The sequence below is a fragment of the Mustela putorius genome, unplaced genomic scaffold (assembly GCF_011764305.1).
Source record: "Mustela putorius furo isolate JIRA1106 unplaced genomic scaffold, ASM1176430v1.1 tig00537248_pilon_pilon_pilon, whole genome shotgun sequence".
NCBI lineage: Eukaryota > Metazoa > Chordata > Mammalia > Carnivora > Mustelidae > Mustela > Mustela putorius.
The window spans coordinates 7,308,830-7,330,401 of NW_025422387.1; the positions used below are offsets into that span (position 1 = coordinate 7,308,830).

Sequence of the window (21,572 nt, forward strand, 5' to 3'; positions counted from 1 at the left end):
CAGATGTTTAACTGACTGAGCCACCAAGGTGCCCCAACTAATTTTTTAAATAACAAAAACAGCGCAAGCCACAGTTTAAAAATAATAATTTTAAAAAATCCTAACAGTTCATAGGAGCATAGCATGAAAAGATTAGTCTCTTAATCCTGCCCTATGCTCCCACTATGCTCTACTCATTGTAGGAATTTCCTTTTTTTTTTTTTAAGATTTTATTTTTTTTATTAACATGTATTTTTTAAAGATTTTATTTATTTGACACAGAGAGAGCGAGAGAGGGACACAAGCAGGGGGAGAGGAAGAAGCATGCTTCCCACCAAGCAGGGAGCCAACACAGGGCTCAATCCCAGGACCCTGGGATCATGACCTGAGCCTAAGGCAGACACTTAAGGACTGAGCCAACCAGGCACTGCTCTTCTAAGAATTTTCTGTGCATGCAAATCATTAAGTCTAAAATGCTTTAGAATGTATAGGTCTAAGTCAGACCCTTTTAAATGGTCATAATTTCAAAAAAAGAAAACAGGTTATACCAAGTGACTTTTCTAAAGAAGGGCAAGATTAATCTTCACTCACCAAGATGCCCTGCCACTCCTGATGAAAAACAGGACAAAACTCGCAGGGCTAACAATGCCCAACAGAAGGCTCAGAATAAGTACCACACTGGACTGAGGACTTAACAAGCATTTACTAATGAACTACAGCAGAATAATTACCTGGAGTTGGCCAGGCACCAAAGGGAAATGTCTTAACTCTAAGAAGTCATTATCATTCAGGAAACACAGCTAGGAAGTATATTACATCTGACCCAGACTACGGCAACACTGGAAGCCAGTAAAAGATTAGAACAAAAGACTGTGTGCCAGAAAGTAAGTAAAAATGTGTATGTGCATTCTAAAAACTATGGGAATATTTTTTCTTTGAAACCTATTTTACAATTGCTTACCTAGCAATTCCTGTATTCTACACAAATTTATGACATGCCATACCTGACCATCACTTCCACCCTGCTTGTCCCCAAACCACTAAAAACATTTTTAAATTAATAATAATGGTAGAAAAAAGGCACTGGGCTCACCAAGTCATGTCAGAGTACAAAATCTGTAAAGAACCACATAGCACAAGACAGTAATTTTAGCAAAAGGAAAATGAATAAAGTAAGTGTTCTGGTAAGGTCAGGTGTGGTTTTCAAACACTAAAAATATAATACCTAAACCAATTTATGAGTAATGAAAAGCACTCTGAAATTGCTTCAACTAATGAGCTTCTGAAAAGTTATTCCAAAACCTAAACACTAAAAACATAATTTCAACCCATCACATCTCAACTTACCACAATTTCACAGTTAATCACCCGTACAGTCCTGTCTATCCTAAACAATATTCAGCAAAAGCTGAGGTCACAGGCAAGTTTCCAACAGCTGTAAAATGCTAAAACCTTGACAGTACAAATAATGCTGTACAAAGATAGTGACGCTGCTAATTCTGAACTCAGTAAAATGTGTTCAAAATCCAGATCTACAACTCCCAGCTGCAACTCTGAGCAAGTTAATCTCCAGCCTTTAAATTACTACTAGGATCACAATAATCTTACTACCTATTGGACAGTTAGCATACAAATAAGCACTCTATTAATGCTGACAGTTGTTGAACTTCTGGCTGGTGGGCAAGCACTACCTACTAAACATAAGCTTTTTATTTAATAGCTAATGAATTCAAGGAACAACAGTGGTTTAGGGGTACTAATATATTCAAACACAAAAGCAGGGGCTATCCCAAAGTTTGGAGGTCAAAAGTGCATTAGTCAAGGGCAGCTGGTACCCTCTCTTTTCCTATTCCTGCCAATTGATATTAATTGCCTTGGAACTCTTGAAAATTTCTAATACTCTTCCCATTTAACTTTAACAAAAGCTACATAATTCTGGCTTCAGTTTTGACAATACAACCTGTCACTTCTAGTTAACATATAATAATATTTAGCAACATGAAATGAACAAGGTTTTTCTTACTGGGTAGTTCAAAACACTTATTTCTAAATGACTTATGGGATGCCAAAGGCATTTTCTTTGGTCCTCAAGAGCCAATTTTAGAAATCCAATTATTCTCAAAAATACCGAATCTTGAGGGCGCCAGGATGGCGCAGTCAGCTAAGCATCAGACTCTTGATTTCAGCTCAGGTCATGATCTCGAGATCCTGGAATTGAACCCTGAGTCAGGCTCCATATGCAGAGCCTACTTGGGTTTCTTTTTTCTCCCTCTCCCTCTGCTTCTCCCCCCACCAACATCCCCCTTCCTCCGAGCATCTGAGTGCTTTCTCCCTTTCTAATAGGTAAATAAATCTTTAAAAGGGGCACCTGGGTGGTTCAGTGGGTTAGGCCTCTGCCTTTGGCTCAGGTCATGATCTCAGGGTCCTGGGATTGAGCCCCGCAAGGGGCTCCCTGCTCAGCGGGGAGCCTCCTTCCCCCTCTCTCTCTGCCTACTGCTCTGCCTACTTGTGATCTCTCTCTCTGTCAAATAAGTAAATAAATAAATCTTAAAAAAAAAAGTACTTAATCTTGTGGGTAGGGGATGGGCTAGATGGGTATTAAAGGGGGCACTTGTTATGATGAGCACTGGGTGTTTGTTATATGTAAATGATGAATCACTGAATTCTACTCCTGAAACCAATACTGTCCTGCATGTTAGTTAACTAGAATTTAAATTAAAAAAAGGGAAAGTACCGAATCTTTTTAGTTTCAAGGTGGGGGTAGGGCGCACCTGGCTACTCAGTAGGAGGAGAAAGCCGCTCCATCTCAGGGTCAATCTCAGGTGGTTGAGTTCGAGTTCCATGATGGGTAAAGAGATTATTTAAATAAATAAATAAAACTCTAAAAAAGGTGGGGGAGCCTGCGTGGCTCAGTTGGTTAAGCGACTGCCTTCCACTCAGGTCATGATCACACGGAGTCCCGCATTGGGCTGTCTGCTCAGCAGGGAGTCTGAACCTCCCCCTCCCATGTTCTCTCATTCTCTTTCAAATTAATAAATAAAATCTTAAAAAAAAAGAAAAAAAAAAAAAAAGTCTGCAAACAGTTCCTGCTGCCGAGCCATAATAAGCCAGAAATTGTGAACCCTGGCTAGATTCAGTTCCTCCCTTCAATCATCCTTATTTCATTCCTGCCCTCTGAAAATATATACTGGAGGGTATGGTAACAAACACCACGGGGAAATGGAAAGAAAGTCCTATCTCTGCAACTCACCACCAGTGTGACCTTTGGCAAGTCAGTGTCTTCAGCTCAAAGTAAGGTATTTTCTAGCAGTGGTGAAGAGGGTGAGCTTGGGACACTGGGGTTCAGATCCTACTCCATCAAATGCTAGCTGAGTGACCTTAGGAAAATTAGACAACATCAACAATGCCTCATTTTCCTCATCTGTGGGGAGAAAAAAGGTGGGGGGAGGGATTTGCAGGACTGGAAGAAACTACCCACCTCAGGAGAATGTGTTTATATTAAATGAGATAAGCCATGTTAAGGGTCAATAACAGAGAATGACAGAATGATCGGTCTACACACGTTAGCTATTATTTCCTACCTCAAAGGGTTGCTGCTAAAATCAAATGAGATGTGAGTAAAGCATCATACAAATTTTAAAAGCAGGACCAACTGTGCCAGAAATAACGTCACCCCCCCCTCCAAAAATGTTGAATGATGTCAGTCATGTGGAGAGACCTCCATTCAGTAACATTTACACTATAAGCTCGAGGTCTAATTTGGCAAAAACCACTGACCTTGAAGCCTTCCTCATTGTTCACTAAGATAAACCAACCATCTATGAGGAGAGAGAGGAAAAGGGCCACTGCTCAATTACAGAGCATCTCGGTTACCGAAAAGGTGTTTCTCCCTGACTCAAATCTTTTGATTTTTCACAGCCGGGTAGGAGGGTGACATCAAGGTCTTAAAGTCTGAGGGCGTTAAGGAGGGGGATCCATTTAGCAAGCACAAGGGAAGCTGCAGAAAGGAAAAGCCCTGCAGCAGCCCTGCATGCCCGTCTGACAAGAGCTAACACTGTCTCTTCACCGCTATTTTGGGCCCACGACCCCCCCCCACCCCGCCTCCCACGTGCGCCCAGAGCAGCTGTTTCTCCACTAAAGAGCTCTTGATTGGGAGCCTCCAATACGGCCTGCTCCTGACTCGATCTGGGTGACCTTGCATCAGCCCCTTCCCCTCTTTGGACATGTTTCTCCATGTGCACCGAGTACAGCTAGTTAGACAACCCCCTAGACCGGGTTCTCGGAAGTAAAAAAGTCTTCGGTGAGGAATTTTCCCTCAAATAAGAGTGTCGCACCCTCACGCTTTCCATCTGAGATTCTGGGTCTTCTTTGATGTGGCATTAACAACGCAGCCTGCGGGCAGCGCACGTCTCAGCGAGTGTGTGTCTCACAGGGCCTGCACGTCGGGCCGGCTCTGCCGACCTGACGCTGCCTGGACTGCGCCGCTGCCACCGCAGGGCGCAGGAAGGCCGGGCCGGCGCCTACGCGAGGCGGGTGGCTGCGGCCTAGAGGCCCGCGCGGTCAGCCCCTCGCATCCGCCAGCTCCGCGCCCGCCCCCTCAGCGCCCCTCCCGGACCTTCGCCCTGGCCTCAACAGCCCTCGACGCGTCCGGCCGATAACAGGCTGGCCCCAGGCACTCACCGTAAATGGGCCGGAGGCGCCTGTCGTTAGGGTCCTGCACATGGCCCCGCGTCGCCATGATGACAAGCGCAGAACCGCAGTGCGCACGCGCGGGGCAGGCCCTCGGGAAGGGGCTGTTAAAGGGCCAGCGCCGATCTCGCTCTTCTATCGCGATAGTCGCAGAGCCGCGATTGACCGCCCTTGCGCGGAAGCGGAAGCCCCCGAGCTCCTTGGACCGCTACGGGTACGGCGATGGGTTCTTCGTTAGGAATCTTTCCTCTCCTTTTGCCGGATGGAATCAACCAGGTTGGAAGAGACGGCTGTTGGTATTGAAATCCCTTCGGAGTCACGTACTGGGTAGTGAGGAAAGGAGGGAAGAAACTCTTGGTCAAAGTTGAGCTCAGCTGCTCCCGCTGGTCGTATTTATCCCCTGTGTCCAAAGGAGAACCAGTTAGACTTGTCTGTGACCAACTGCTGAGGAACCAGGAACTCCTCTGGGAGACTGACCCAAGGAACTGTGGGGGAAAAGGGGTCTGATCAGGGGTGCCTGACTGGCTCAATCTGTAGAGCATGAGACTCTTGATCTTGGGGTTGATGAGTTCAAGCCCCAGGTAGGGCAGAGAGCTTATTTAAAAAGGGGGAGGGAGGGGCGCCTGGGTGGCTCAGTGGGTTAAAGCCTCTGCCTTCGGCTTAGGTCATGATCTCAGGGTCCTGGGATCGAGCCTCTCATCGGGCTCTCTGCTCGGTGGGGAGCCTGCTTCCTCCTATCTCTGCCTGCCTCTCTGCCTACTTGTGATCTCTGTCTGTTAAATAAATAAAATCTTTTTAAAAAGGGGGGGGGGTGCGAATCTACAGTAAAAATCTGCCTGAAAAGTTCAAGATCTCTTCAGCCCTCTCCTGGGTTCAACCAGCTAAGAAGCATCCTAGATTCATAGTAATCCAGTCAGTTTGTCAATTAAACCTCAGTAAAACTGGAGGGTAAAAGTAATTAAATTCATACAACACATAGTTATTGAATGCCTATTATGTGCCAGGCTACATCAATAAATAAAATTTTCATGGAGATTTACTTGTAGTGGAAGAGACAGACAAAATAGCATATTAGATGATGATAAATGATAATGAGAAAAGTAGAACAGGGACTGGGGAGTGGAAGAGGGATGCAATTTTATATGTATAATGTGGTCAGGGAAATCCTAGCTGATAAAGTGTTAATTATCAAAGACTTGGAGAGGGATGGAGCCACTTGGGTGTGCCAGGCTCAGTAGAGTCATAACCTAAGTTAAGGCCACACTAGTCACTAGATTCAAACTCAGGTCTTTCTGAGTAGAGAACCAGAGTAATCCCCTGCACTGCAATGTCCCCTGTGTCAGCCTTCACCAGCTGGGGTTGACCCCTTCTACTGAAGTTCCTTCCCTCTTCCTTTCTTGGCTTTTTCAGTGTCCAAGAAAATGATTCTCCAACTTCAGTGCACATCAGAATCCCTTGGGAAACTTGATAAACATGAGTTTCCTGGATTCTACTCCAAGAGATGCTAATTCAATCTGAAGACCACACTTTGGGGACGCCTGAGTGGCTCAGTTGGTTAAGCAGCTGCCTTCAGGTCAGGTCATGATCCCAGCGTCCTGGGATCGAGTCCCACATCGATCTCCTTGCTCAGCAGGGAGCCTGCTTCTCCCTCTGCCTCTGCCTGCCATTCTTCTGCCTGTGCTCTCTCTCTCTCCCTCTCTCTGACAAATAAATAAAGTCTTTTTTTTTTTTTAAGATTTTATTTATTTTTTTTTTAAGATTTTATTTATTTATTTGACAGACAGAGATCACAAGTAGGCAGAGAGGCAGGCAGAGAGAGAGAGAGGGAAGCAGGCTTCCTGCGGAGCAAGGGAGCCCGATGCGGGGCTCGATCCCAGGACCCTGAGATCATGACCCGAGCCGAAGGCAGCAGCCCAAACCACTGAGCCACCCAGACGCCCCAAATAAATAAAATCTTAAAAAAAAAAAAAAAAAGATGAAGACCACACTTTGGAAAATACTGATTTATCCCACATCGGGCTCCTTGCCCTGCTAAGCAAGGAGCCCACTCCTCCCTCTGCCTGCCACTCTCCCTGCGTGTGCATGCTCTCTCTCTCGAACAAATAAATAAAATCTTAAAATACAAAAAGAAAGAAAGAAAAAATACTAATTAAAGGATCTAGATCAAAAGTTTTTATTTACTTTTTTTTAAGATTTTATTTTTAAGTGATCTCTACACCCGGTATGGGGCTTGAACTTACAACTCTGAGATCAAGATTCACACACACAAAATAAAAAAGAAAGAAAGAAGGAAAATGGGGCACGTGGGTGGTTCAGTCCGTTAGGTGGCTTCCTTCACATCAAGTCATGATCCCAAGATCCTGGGATGCAGCCCTGCATCAGGCTCCCTGCTCCATGGGGAGTCTGCTTCTCCCTTTCTCTCTCCCTGCTCCTCCCCCTGCATGCTCTCTTTCTCTCTGCCAAATGGATGATAAAATCTTTAAAAAAAAAAAAAAAAAGAGCATGCTCTACCCACTGACTCAGCCAGGCACCCATCAGAAGTCTTTAGGATCTACAATAACAGCAAGTTAACAATTACTATTAAAATTTAAATATGCGGGCGCCTGGGTGGCTCAGTGGGTTGGGCCGCTGCCTTCGGCTCAGGTCATGATCTCAGGGTCCTGGGATCGAGTCCCGCATCGGGCTCTCTGCTCAGCAGGGAGCCTGCTTCCTCCTCTCTCTCTGCCTGCCTCTCTGCCTACTTGTGATCTCTGTCTGTCAAATAAATAAATAAAATCTTAAAAAAAAAAAAATAAAATAAAATAAAATTTAAATATGCATTCCTAGAAAAGAACTAGTGATGATAATAACAATAATCAAAGTACATTAATGAACACTGTGCCAGAGACTGTGCCAAGCTCTTTCACATACACCTTCTCACTTCACTTTTTCAAACTGGTGGAATAGGTACCTTTTCAATCTTCATCTTAAAATGAGAATTTTGGGGGCGCCTGGGTGGCTCAGTGGGTTGGGCCGCTGCCTTCGGTTCGGGTCGTGATCTCGGGGTCCTGGGATCGAGCCCCACATCGGGCTTTCTGCTCAGCGGGTAGCCTGCTTCCCTTCCTCTCTCTCTGCCCGCATCTCTGCCTACTTGTGATCTCTCACTGTCAAATAAATAAATAAAATATTAAAAAAATAAAATAAAATAAAATGAGAATTTTGAAACATAGAGATATTAGGTAAGTTGCCCAAGATCACACAGTCTGGGATGAAATTTGTGGTCGTCTCACTCCCAAATCCACACCCTGGAATTACTGGCCAGTTTCCAAAGAGTTAAGTATAGAAAAGGAAAAATAACAGTTGAGAAACCTAGTAAGAACTACCGTAGCTAAGTGATCAAAGTTAGCATTACCAGTGATAATTCATATTCATACCATGTACCCCAATGTGAGATGATGAAGAAGGAACTTTATTTCTGTAGTATTTTTCCAGAAAACTCCTAATCCCAGAGTAATCAGGAGGAAAACATTAAACAAATCCAATCTGAGTGATTATTTTACAAAATGTCTGACCAGTACTCTTCAAAACTTTCAAGGTCATGAAAAATTATGGAAACAGAGAAACTGTCACAGACCAGAGGAGCCTAAGGAGACATGCCAACTAAAGTAATATGGTATCTTGGTTGGGATCCTGGGACAGAAAAAGGCCATTGTGGAAAAACAGTTGAAATTCAAATAAGGTCTAGGGCACCTGGGTGGCTCAGTGGGTTAAGCTGCTGCCTTCAGCTCAGGTCATGATCTCGGGGTCCCGGAATCGAGTCCTGCATCAGGCTCTCTGCTCAGCAGGGAGCCTGCTTCCTCCTCTCTCTCGGCCTGCCTCTCTGCCTACTTGTGATCTCTCTCTGTCAAATAAATAAATAAAATATTTTTAAAAATTCAAATAAGGTCTAGAGTTTAGTTAATAGTGTTGTAATAATGTTGGCCTCTTGGTTTTGATAAATGTACACTGGTCATGTAAGATGTTAACATTAAAGAAAACTGGGTGATGGGCACCTGAGTGGCTCAGTCCACTAAACATCCCACTCTTGGTTCTGGCTCAGGTCATGATCTCAGGGTTGTGCGATCAGGCCCCGAGTCAGACTCCACCCTCAGCACAAGTCTGCTTGAGATTCTCTCCCTCTCCCTCTGCTCCACCCTCCCCCCACCCCTATGTGTGTGCTCTCTCTCTCTCTCAAATAAATAAAATCTTTTTAAAATGTTTTTATTATGGGGCGCCTGGGTGGCTCGGTGGGTTAGGCCGCTGCCTTCGGCTCGGGTCATGAACTCAGGGTCCTGGGATCGAGGCCCGCATCGGGCTCTCTGCTCAGCGGGGAGCCTGCTTCCTCCTCTCTCTCTGCCTGCTTGTGATCTCTCTCTGTCAAATAAGTAAATAAAATCTTAAAAAAAAAAATAAAAAAAAAATAAATGTTTTTATTATGTTTTTTAAAGAATTTATTTATTTGAGTGAGAGAGAATGAGAGAGGGAGAAGGCATGAGAAGGAGGAGGGTAAGAAGGGAGCAGGGAGCCTGATGCAGGACGTTGTGGAACCTGATCCTAGGATTCCAGGATCATGACCTGAGCCAAAGGCAGTCGCCCAACCAACTGAGCCACCCAGGCCCCCCATAAATAAAATCTTTAAAAAACTGAGTGAAGAGTGTATATAAACTTTACCCACTTTTCAATTTCTCTGTAAATCTAAAATTACTCGCAAAAAAGATTTTTTTCTTAAGTAATTTCTTTTTTTAAGAAGCCCCAAGGTGGGGCTTGAACTCATGACCCTGAGATCAGGTGTTGTCACGCGCTCTACTGACTGAGCCAGCCAGGTGCCCCACAAAATAAAAGATTTTTAAATGCATCATTTTTAGTAATTGGAGACAACTATTTTTTTTTAATCTAGATATATTAGAAACTCTCAGCCCAACTCCATCCTAAGGCTAGCTAAAAGAGAAAATTCCAGTAACAAGTGCAAGGAGAAATTCTTAAAGGGAATGAGAGGCTCTCCAACAAAGATACAATCTGTGATCCTCATGGAAAAATCATTCCTAAGGCTGAGGAAGCTTTAAGATACCCTGTCTGTTTCAGTCAATGCAGTGTGCAACTCATTTTTTATTTTCTTTTCAGTGTGCAACTCTTGATCTCCAGGTTAGAAGTTCAAGCCCTGTGTTCCGTGTAGAGATTACTTAAAAATAAAACTCTTTGGGGCGCCTGGGTGGCTCAGTCAGTTGGGCATCTGACTCTTGGTTTCACCTCAGGTTGTGATCTCAGGATCGTGGGATCCCTCCCCATGTCTGGCTCCACATTCAATGCAGGGTCTGCTTGAGATTCTTTCTCTTTCTCTCCCACTGCTCCTTCCCCAACTCACTCTCTCACTCTTTTTTTTTTTAAAGATTTTATTTATTTATTTATTTGACAGAGAGAAATCACAAGTAGATGGAGAGGGAGGCTGAGAGAGAGGGAAGCAGGCTCCCTGCTGAGCAGAGAGCCCGATGCGGGACTCGATCTCAGGACTCTGAGATCATGACCTGAGCCGAAGGCAGCCTTAACCCACTGAGCCACCCAGGCGCCCCACTCTCTCACTCTTTAAATAAATAAGTAAAATCTTTTTTAAAAATTTCTTTTAAAAAAAATATATATATCCCAGATAGAGACGTTGGCATTATGGGAAAATGGTTTTCTTCTAGGTCAGTGGTTTTCGAAGTGAGGTCCTTAGTTAGCAACACCAGCATCACCTGGGAAGGTGTTAGAAATGCAGATTTTTAGCACTGCCCCAGACCTACATAGCAAAAACTCTAGGAGTGGGGCCTGGCAACCTGCATTGTTACAAATCAATTCTCTGGTAATTTGGATTCGGACAAAAGGTGGATTCTTTGATGTAATTTTTTTTAAAGATTTATTTATTTGAGAGAGTGTGAGTGCAGGGGAGAAGGGCAAAGGGAGAGAGAGAGAACCTCAGACTCCATGCCAAGTGCAGAGCCCAACGCAGGGCTCAATCTCATGACCATGCGATCATGACCTGAGCTGAAATCAAGATTTGGACACTTAGGGGCACCTGGGTGGCTCAGTGGGTTAAGCCGCTGCCTTCGGCTCAGGTCATGATCTCAGGGTCCTGGGATCGAGTCCCGCATCGGGCTCTCTGCTCAGCAGGGAGCCTGCTTCCTCCTCTCTCTCTCTGCCTGCCTCTCCATCTACTTGTGATTTCTCTCTGTCAAATAAATAAATAAAAAGTAAAAAAAATTTAAAAAAAAAGATTTGGACACTTAACCAGCTGAGCCACCCAGGTGTCCCTGGATTCTTTGACTTTAGGTCAGAGGTAGGTAAACTATGACCTATCAGTCAAATCTAGCTTTCTACCAGTTTTTGTACAACCTGTAAGCTAAGAACAATTTTTATATTTTTTAATGGCTGGGGAAAAAAATCAAAAGAATAATCTTTTATGACATGTGAAAATTACATAAATTCAAAGGTCAGGGTCCATAAATAACATTTTATGTAACACAACTACACCTATTTATTTATGCATTATCTAGAGCTGCTTTGGTGTTACAAAGGAAAAATTGAGTAGTTGCAACAGAGACCCACCTGTGGGCCCACAACGCTAAAACACTTACTGTCTGGTCCTTTTTTTTTTTTTTTTTTAAAGATTTCATTTATTTATTTGACAGAGGGAGATCACAAGTAGGCAGAGAGGCAGGCAGAGAGAGAGGAGGAGGAAGCAGGCTCCCTGCTGAGCAGAGAGTCTGGCATGGGACTCAAACCCAGGACCCCAAGATCATGACCCGAGCTGAAGGCAGAGGCTTAACACACTGAGCCACCCAGGCACCCCATGTGGTCCTTTATAGGAAAAGTTTGTCAACCCCTGATCTGGGATAATGAAAGAAATTTAAATACTCCTAGGATACAATGTCAGATAAAATACAATATAGTATTAGGGAGTACTTGCACTAAAATGATATACACTGTTTGAAATTCAATTTTAACCAGATGTCCTATATTTTTATTTGCTACATCTGGCAGTCCTATCCCAAGCAGAGCTCCATACTCCCCCACATCATGCTAACCAGCAAGAATGAAGGGCAAGAGGGGCGCCTGGGTGGCTCAGTGGGTTAAAGCCTCTGCCTTCAGCTCAGGTCATGATCCCAGGGTCCTGGGATCGAGCCCCACATCGGGCTCTCTGCTCAGCAGGGAGCCTGCTTTCCTCTCTCTCTCTGCCTGCCTCTCTGCCTATTTGTGATCTCTGTCTGTCAAATAAATAAAGTTTAAAAAAAAAAAAAAAGAATGAAGAGCAAGAGCCTAGGTAAACTGACCCCAGGATTACTCTGAGACCACTTGGCCAGGTATGACCAAGCCCAAGTTGGGCTTGGAAAGAAGAGGGGAGGGAGGAGGGCTGGGGCTCATCTTTGGCGCAAATGAAAGAGCTGGTGAGTCACCTGTGTTTTAAGAATTTCCCAGAATGGAAAAATACAGCACCTTCAAATAGGGGCGCATATGATGCTCCTGGCCAGGACTGTTGTTACTCCGATACATTCTCAGGTTACCTTTGTTGGCCTGGCCCCCAGAAGAATGCTGACAGGCTCAGCACTGTTCCCTGAACTTGGCAAAGCCTGGACCTTGTAGACCTCCTTAACAGAGGCCTCTAGATGGTTGAGTCACCGTTCTTGGTGGAGTATGTTTCCCTCCACCCCAAATGCCTTTTTGGCATCCAAGTAGGATGAATTGGCCTTTCTCTTTTCCCATTCCAGCCCCTTGTCCTCAGCGCCTAAGGCTGAAACAGTCATCTGGCTCTGGGCTTGTCCTTACCTGCTCCTGGGAGGCAGCCTCCACACCCTCTGGCAGACCTGAGTCATTTCAGGTGACAAAGGGGATGAGCTCAAAGGAGCCAAAAGCCCATCCTTCTTGCTGTACAATTTGGAACTCAAGAATTGTTAGAGCTGACATTATGGGGAAATGCTTCACATACAGTGGTACTCATTCAATGGTCGTTTCCATTTTCTTGACTTTGAGCAAGGGGTAAGCCCTTCATTCTTGTCCTGTTTGGTGGCAGATTTGCTCTGGTGAGAAACTTTCTCACTCAAGGTCAGTGAACCACCTGGGGGCATTGTGCCTGAAGAGCTGGGTGACATGAGGTAGGGGGCTGCATTACTTAAATGTACTGATGGTGAGTGTCTCCACCCAATGACTTTTCTAGTTTTTCTTTTCCGTCTTGATGGATTTTTTTTTAAGTTTTTTTTTTTTTTAAGATTTTATCTATTTGACAGACAGAGATCACAAGCAGGCAGAGAGGCAGGCAGAGAGAGGTGGGGAGAAGCAGGCTTCCCGCTGAGCAAAGAGCCCACCGAGCAGAGAGCCCGACGCGGCGCTCGATCCCAGGACCCTGAGATCACGACGCAAGCCGAAGGCAGAGGTTCAACCCACTGAGCCACCCAGGCGCCCGATGTTTTCTTTTGTTTTTAATAATCCCTATATCCAGCATGGGACTTGAACTCAGGACCCCAAGATCAAGAGTCACATGCTCTTCTGACTAAGTCAACCAGGTCCCCCTTGATGGATAGGTTTCAATACCTAATCCTGATCCTTCACAAAATGAAGGCACTATATGTCACAGTTCTGACAGTTGATTTCCTGTGCTTTGACAGTAGAATAAACAGCAGCTCTGGCTCTGAAATCAAACAGGCTTAGACGCAGACAGCCGAAAGAAGGCCGAAAGCACAAAGTAGGCCCAGAATTAAAGGTAGGGTTCAAGGCAGAGAAAAACAGAACTGGGAAATAAGAGTCTGAAGAATCCAGGTCATGGTCTTAGTTTGGCCACTAATTCCCAGTGTAATACTGGGCCTCACACATTTTCCTCACAGGGGCCCCCTAGCTCTTTGGTGGTGAGGCCTTTGTCCACCCCAGAATTTCCAACTCAGTCCACCAGGTGGCGCATGAATGCCAAATGACCAAGGCCAACTTCCCAAATTCAGAAGGGATGAATTTCACTATAATAATTATTTTTTTTTTTCTTTAAGTAAGCTCTGTGCCCAAGGTGGGGCTTGAATTTGTGACCCGGAGATCAAGAGTTGCATGCTCTACCGACTGAGCCAGCCAGGTGCCCTTATAAGCTATATTTTTTAATTTAAAAAATGTTCAAATGTGTCAAGATCTGTCAAAGAGAATACCAGTGCAGATACCACACAGATCTAACAAATATTAACATTTACAAGCATAGACTGGATACCACATGTACATTTCTTAATCTCTCCCCTTCCCTACCTCTCCACAGATAACCACTATTATACTATTGGCTGGTATTTGTCCTTCTGTGTCTTAATATTCTTATTGCATGTGTATGTATCCATAAATAATATATAATAGTTTCACTTTCTTTAAAATTTTGATAAATGTTGTTATACTATTCATATGCTTTTGTAAGCTGTTCTTTTCACCTAACATTTGAATAAACATTCCTTAATTGCTCCCCACAAAAGTTGTACCAGTTGGCATTCTCATAACCAGTGTGTAGAAATGCCAGTTTCCCTCACCACACAGTGTGCTCTCAAGCTTTTGACAATCTCCTTATGAAAAATGATATCTCCGTGTAATTCTGATTCATGTTTCTCAGGTTATAAATGATATTTACCATATTTTCATCTGTTTAAGACCATTTTGTAATGCATTTTCTTTTAATCAGTCTGGTCATGTCCTTTGGCCATTTTTTCAGATTGCTAGTATTATGTTATTAATTTACATCACCCTTTATATATTAAGGAAATGAGCCTTTAGCCATAAACAGGTGTTTCATAAATTTTTTCCAGTGTATTGTTTGCCTTTTCATTTTGGGGATATGGATTTTTTCTGCAAGGAAGAAATGTTTTATATTTTGCAGCTTTCCTCCCCCCAATATCGTTTTAAAATTACTTTATGAGTTCTCCTAGTATTTTTATGGTTTCATTTTTAACATTTAGGTGTTTGATCTATTTTGAATTTATTTCAGTGTGAACAGTGAGGTAGGCTTCCAAGTTTATCTATTCTAGTTGCTCCAAACCTCATTTATTAATCCATCTTTTTCACAAAGGACACAGTGCCATCTCTACATTAAATTTCCATATGCACTCTGTCTAGTCATGGAACAGTTTACAGGCTCCTTTCAAGGGCAGGTCAAAGCTGGGGGGCCACAAATAAGGAATTTGCCAAGCTAGTTGGTTTTGGTGTTGAGTCTAGACTTTCTCTATACAGCCTCCGAGCTGCTGAACTCAGAGCTCTGGGCTGCATTTGGCTGCTTGTATACCAAGAAATCGGCCCTCAATTTAAAATGAAAGAGCTTCTGGGTACTGTGTGGTTGATGTTCTGGTAAGATAAAGCATAAAAGATAAGAGATTAAAACCAGCCAGGAAATCCATTCACAAAGTGATTCGAAACTTTGTATGCAAATGACCTAAAATAGCCAAGATAAAAGATCTTGAAAAAGAGGAGCAAAGGAGGAAGATTTACATTACCAGATTTCAAGGCTTATCATAATGTTACAGTTATTAAGGGGCGCCTGGGTGGCTCAGCGGGTTAAAGCCTCTGCCTTCGGTGCAGGTCATGATCCTGGGGTTCTGGGATCCAGCCCCACATTGGGCTCTCTGCTCAGCGGGGAGTCTGTTTCCTCCTCTTTCTCTGCCTGCTTCTCTCTGCCTACTTGCAATCTCTGTCTGTCAAATAAATAAATAAAATCTTTTTTAAAAATGATAATAATACTATAGTTATTAAGATAGAGTGGTATTGGCTTAGATAGACAAATAGAACAGTAGAACAAAGAGTCCAGAAATAGATTCCTACTGGGTGGTCCCTGGATTTATGACAAAGGCTCAAGTGCAACTTACTTTATTTATTTATTTACTTAAAATCACAGATTCCTAGGCCTTACCATCCAGAAGTTAGGATTCCATGAGTGTGCTTGGGTCACGGGAATCTACCTTTATTTTTGGCACAAAAACATACAGATAGATCAATGGAGCAGAATAGAGAGCCCAGAAATGGACCCTCAAGTGTATGGTCAGCTAATCTTCAACAATGGTAAAAAGACAGTGTTTTCAACAAATGGTGTTGGGAAAATTGGACCATTTCTTTACACCACACACAGAAATGGACTCAAAATGGATGAAAGACCTCAATGTGAGACACAAATCCATCAAATCCTTGAGGAGAACACAGGCAGCAACTTCTTCGAACTCAGCTGCAGCAACTTCTTTCTAGAAACCTCACCAAAGGAAGGGGAAGCAATGGCAAAAATGAACTATTGGGACTTCAACAAGATAAAAAGCTTTTGTACAGCAAAGGAAACAGTCAACAAAACCAAAAGAGAACTGACAAAATGGGAGAAGATTTTTGCAAACAACATAGCAGATAAAAGGCTAATATCCAAAATCTATAAAGAACTTATCAAACTCATCACCCAAAGAACAAATAATCCAATCAAGAAATGGGCAGAAGACATTAACTGACATTTCAGCAAAGAAGACATCCAAATGGCCAACAGACACATGAAAAAGTGCTCAGCATCACTAGGCATCAGGGAAATAAAAATCAAAAGCGCAGTGAGATACCACCTCACACCAGTCAGAATGGCTAAAATTAACAAGTCAGGAAATGACAGATGTTGGTGAGGATGCAGAGAAAGGAGAACACTCCTGCACTGTTGGTGGGAATGCAAGCTGGTGCAGCCACTCTGGAAAACAGTATGGAGGTTCCTCAAAAGGTCAAAAATAGAGCTACCCTACGACCCAGCAAGTGCACTACTGGGTATTTACTCCAAAGATACAAATGTAGTGACCCGAAGGGGCACGTGCACCCCAATGTTTATAGTAGCAATGTCCACAATAGATAATCTATGGGAAGAGCCTAGATGTCCAACTACAGATGAATGAATAAGAAAGATGTGGTATATATACACAATGGAATATTATTCAGCCATCAAAAATGAAATCTTGCCATTTGCAAAGACATGGATAGAACTAGAGGGTATTATGCTAAGTGAAAAAAATCAATTAGAGACAATTAACATATGATCTCACTGATATGAGGAATTTGAGAAGCAAGACAGAGGATCATGCAGGAAGGGAGGGAAAATGAAACAAGACAAAACCAAAGAGGGAGACAAACCATAAGAGGCTCATAATCTCAGGAAACAAACTGAGGGTTGCTGGAGGGGAAAGGGGTGGGAGGGATGTGGTGGCTGGGTGATGGACATTAGGGAGGGTATGTGCTACGGTGAGTGTTGTAAATTGTGTAAGACTGGTGAATCACAGACTTGTACCCCCAAGACAAATAATACATTATATGTTAATTTAAAGTATACAAAAATAAATGCATATTTATTTATTTGACCGAGAGACACACACAAGCAGGGCGAGTGGGAGAGGAAGAACCAGGCTCCCTACTGAGCAGGGAGCCCACCTGGAGCTTGATTCCAGGACCCTGGGATTTTGACCTAAGCCGAAGGCAGAAGCTTAATGCCAAAACAACAACAACAACAACAACAAAAACAAAACAAAACTCTTTACCCCTACCTCACACCATACACAAATGTTAATTCAAAATGGGTCATAGGGGGGAGCCTGGGTGGCTCAGTGGGTTAAAGCCTCTGCCTTCAGCTCAGGTCATGATCTTAGGGTCCTGGAATCGAGCCCCGCATCAGGCTCTCTGCTCAGCAGGGAACTTGCTTCCTCCTCTCTCTCTGCCTGCCTCTCTACCTACTTGTGATCTCTCTCTGTCAAATAAATAAATAAAATATTAAAAAACAAACAAACAAAAAACCAAAATGGGTCATAGGGGGCATCTGGGTGACTCAGTTGGTTGGGCATCTGCCTTTGGCTTGGGTCATGATCTCAGGGTCCTGGGATCAAGCCCCACATCAAGTTCCCTGGACAGCAGGGAGCCTGCTTCTCCTTCTGCTGCTCCCCTGGCTTGTGCATTCACCCTCTCTCTCTCCTTCTGTCAAATAAATAAATAAAATTCAAAGTGGGTCATAGACTTAAATGTAAAAGATAAAACAATAAGGCTTCTAGACGAAAACAAAAAAATACTTGTTTTTGTGGTGAGGTAGGCAAGGATTTCTTAAGTGGGCATAAAAGGCATAAGTCATAATAGATAATTCTTCCCTTTATTCAACATTTATTGAGTGCCTACTGTGTGCCCCACTCTATGCTAGGTTCCAGCCAGCCCATGAAAAAAAATGTCAGCCCAGTGTTCCAGGAACTGATTCAGTGTAATGGGACAGACAGGTGCCTACTTGGACAACAATACTGCAGCTTTCTAGGGGTCCTGGGTTAATCACAGGAACCAATAGGAACCAGAGGAGAGGTACGTTTACCCAGAGTTCTGGGAAGATATTTTGGAATATGTGAAATCAAAGCCAGCCTTAAAGGATGAGGGAAATCAAGACAGGTTGTAGAACAAAGAAACAGTGTTTGAGAAGTCTTGGTGGGGACTTGTGGGTAGGTAAAACTACAAAGTATTCAGTTTGGTGGGAGCAGGTGGATGGGACTGGATATAGTTTCCTTTTTTTTTTTTTAAAGATTTTAATTATTTATTTGACAGCACAAAGAAGTAGAGCAAGAGAGAGAAACAGATTCCCTGCTGAGCAAGGAAACCTGATGGGGGGCTCAATCCCAGGACCCTAGGATCAAGGCCTGAGCCAAAGACAGACCCGTAAGCCACCGAGCCACCCAGGTGTCCCTGGATATAGTTTCAGGAATATGTCTGTGTTGTTAGTTTTCATTTAATTGATAATTTAAGCCAGAGGGTTCTCTAACTTCATTGAGCACAAGAATCACCCACAAAACTCTGAAATGAATATTTTGGGACCCTACCACAGAAATTTATATCCAGTTGATAGGAAATGGGCCTGGGCATTTTTACAAACATTTTCCCTGCCCCAAAGGATGCTAATCCTGCCAGCCTTCAAACCACCCTCTGAAAAATATGATTTGAGCATTAATGTTTTTCCCTCTAGGAGATGGGAAGTACTTTCCCAGGCAGCACAGGGGTGAAAGAACTGAGAGCTTTTTTGGAAAAGCAGACCACAGTCCAAGTGATCCTAAGACATGTCCTCCTCCTCCTCTCAAAACTAGAAGGGCACCATGCAAGGATCTGAGGGATGAGGAAGTCATCAGGCAAAGGAACAGCAGCTCCTGCGAATTCTGCCTGGTAACCAGGCACTCTGGAAAATTTCCCAGCATGCTCTGAGAACTCAGGTCCAATCTCCATTATCCTTATGAATATGCATGAGTCCCCAGATGTCCGCTGAATTTCCTAGCCCCCTGCTTCAGAACTGACAAAATAATGTAAACATTTCAGAACCTGGCATCTTGATTAGGAAACTGGTTTCTAGCAGAGGTTTCACAAGTATTTCTCCAGTCATAGATGAATAAACTTGTGCATGTGTGCAAAATAGCAAACAAAATGTATGTTTAAAGCCTTCCCTAAAAGTCCTATCTCCATCAACAGGGTAAATGTGTATGACGAGTGCCCTTCCTGTGGTAGATACAGTTTGTTGCCTTCCAAATAGGTACCTACACGCCCCCTTACTGCCTAGCTAGAGGTCCCAGTTCCTCTTTCCAGCTTGTCAGTTGTCTAAGACCCTCTTGGTAATCATCAGGTGGCCGGCTAATGACACCCCCTGGGGTCACTGAGAAATATAAGAAGATGGAACCCCAAAACTTGAAGATGGAAAAAAAAATGGGACAAATTGTAAGTAACTGAGAATCACCAACTCACAAGAACTGGAAATATGTATGTGCACATGGAACTTTTAAAAAACAAAAGCTAAATAAATATACATCATTCAGTTTGGCCCAGGAATTCCATTACTGACTGTATACCTAATAGAAATGAATGTACTGGGACACCTGGGTGGCTTGGTTAAGCATCTGCCTTCAGCTCAAGTCATGATCCCAGAGTCCTGGGATCCAGCCAGCATGGGGCTCCCTGCTGGGTGGGGAGTCTGCTTCTCCCTCTTGCTCTGCCTACTTGTGCTCGCGCTCTCTCTCTGTGTCAAATAAATAAATAAATAAATAAAATCTTTAAATGAAATATATCATTAGATTGTGATGATTGCACAATTTTGTGAATAAGCTAAAAACCCCAAACACTTTTTTTTTTTTTTAAGATTTTATTTGTGGGGGGAGAGCAGAAGCAGGGGGAGTGGCAGGCAGAGGGAGAAACAGGCTCCCTGCTGAACAAAAAATGGATGAGGGACCAATGTCAAATGCTTCATGGACTAAGCTATCCAGGTGACCCCCACAAAACACTTTATTTTTTTTTTTTAAGATTTTATTTATTTATTTGACAGAGAGAGATCACAAGTAGGCAGAGAGGCAGGCAGAGAGAGAGGAGGAAGCAGGCTCCCTGCCGAGCAGAGAGCCCGATGTGGGACTCGATCCCAGGACCTGAGATCATGACCTGAGCCGAAGGCAGCGGTTTAACCCACTGAGCCACCCAGGCGCCCCACAAAACACTTTAAATGGGCGAATTGTATGACATGTGAATTGTATCCCAATAAAGCTGTTATAAAACATTCACTGCAAGATATACTTAAGATCTATGCACTTCTGTTGTGTGTTATTATATCCCAATACACATTAAAACAAAACAATATTCCCTTCCTCCAGGGGTCCTTGAGGAGACGGACAGGGAGGGAGAAAGTGTGAGGAATGGGGGTTTGCTGAGATGCCAGGGAACCAGGGACTCACTCTCAGCCTCGTTGCCCCTTGCCATGTCCAAAACAGTGACCGGAAGTTCAAGTACGGAGGAGGTGGGGCCAGTGACATAAAAGACGGAGGTTGCTGGCAAAGGGCAGAGGGAGGGGCAAAGGCTGAGATGCCCGAGAGAGAAATGGAGAAATGGATTTCAGTTCAGTGAAAACGAATTTTGTTTTGGCCCAAACTAACTTTTAATGTTTATGATGAAGCAGCCCATAAGTAAAACCATCAGGACTCCACACCAGAGATAACCATCAGAAACACCTTGATGTAATTCCACAAGTATGAATTAATTGCCTTCTCTGTGTCAGAGTCTGTGCTGGGCATGAGGCCAGGAATCTGTGACTCGAGGCAGCTGCTGAAGAAGCAAACATGGGAGGAAGGGAAGGAGGCTGGCGGCTGGAGACACAAGGAAAAGCAGCATTCAGTCAGGGAAAATCCCTAGACCAGGCAGGGACTGTGGGGCGTCAAGGAGTCCTGGGACTGGGGCTACAGGGAAATGTTGGGAAGGAGATCCCTACTGGCTTTTCAGATTTGTAAAGTGACAACTTTGGCCAAAAAAAGAGGGATTCCCCTCCCCCATCCTGGCTGGGACTTGAGCTTGGCAGAGCAGAGAAGGGTAAGGCAACACCTATCCCCAGGGCTTTATCAAAATTCCACTGTAGCTGGAGAAACAGCCTTTAAGGCCAACTGCCTCTAATCCTCTTTTCTAGATTGTCTCCTAGTAAAACAGGAAGCAGGTTTTCCTCACGTCTCATCTAAGTCTTTTCTGCCGCTGCTATAATAACCATGCCCCCACCTGCCTCTTTGGGTCAGAAATAAATCATTATTTATTTTATAAGTCATTTATTTATTTATAAGTCATTATTCCTACTTACCATTATTCTATCCTTGATGATGTTGTAAAGTCTGTATTCAGAACTTCCGGATCTCCTATGCAAGGGAAGAAAGTTATTCCCAGAAGACAGGACCACTGCTCTTCTGTTTATTTATTGAAAATGTATTTATACCAAGTTGGCAAGTATGTGGAACAATTGGAAGGCTCATATAGTGCTGGTGGGAACATTAAATGGTACAATTGCTTTGGAAAACCCGTTTCGGCAGTTTCTTGTAAAATTAAAACATAAACTTACCATGTGATCTGGCAGTTCCACTCATAAGAATTTA

The 21,572-nt window shown here is 43.6% G+C and overlaps 1 protein-coding gene across 2 annotated transcripts in view; it reads right to left on the reverse strand.

The window, feature by feature from the left end:
• The window catches only part of NAA25 (N-alpha-acetyltransferase 25, NatB auxiliary subunit), a 73,916-nt gene extending 69,105 nt beyond the window's left edge, over nt 1-4,811 (reverse strand). Inside the window, exon 1 of one of the 2 annotated variants that reach the window (XM_004753267.3) lies at nt 4,660-4,811. In XM_004753267.3, the coding sequence (XP_004753324.2) occupies nt 4,660-4,717 (58 nt within the window). In that variant the 5' untranslated portion in view covers nt 4,718-4,811. The remainder of the gene's footprint in view (nt 1-4,659) is intronic. The other variant, XM_045073581.1, reaches the window with a different exon arrangement.
• Nucleotides 4,812-21,572: the final 16,761 nt, after the last annotated feature.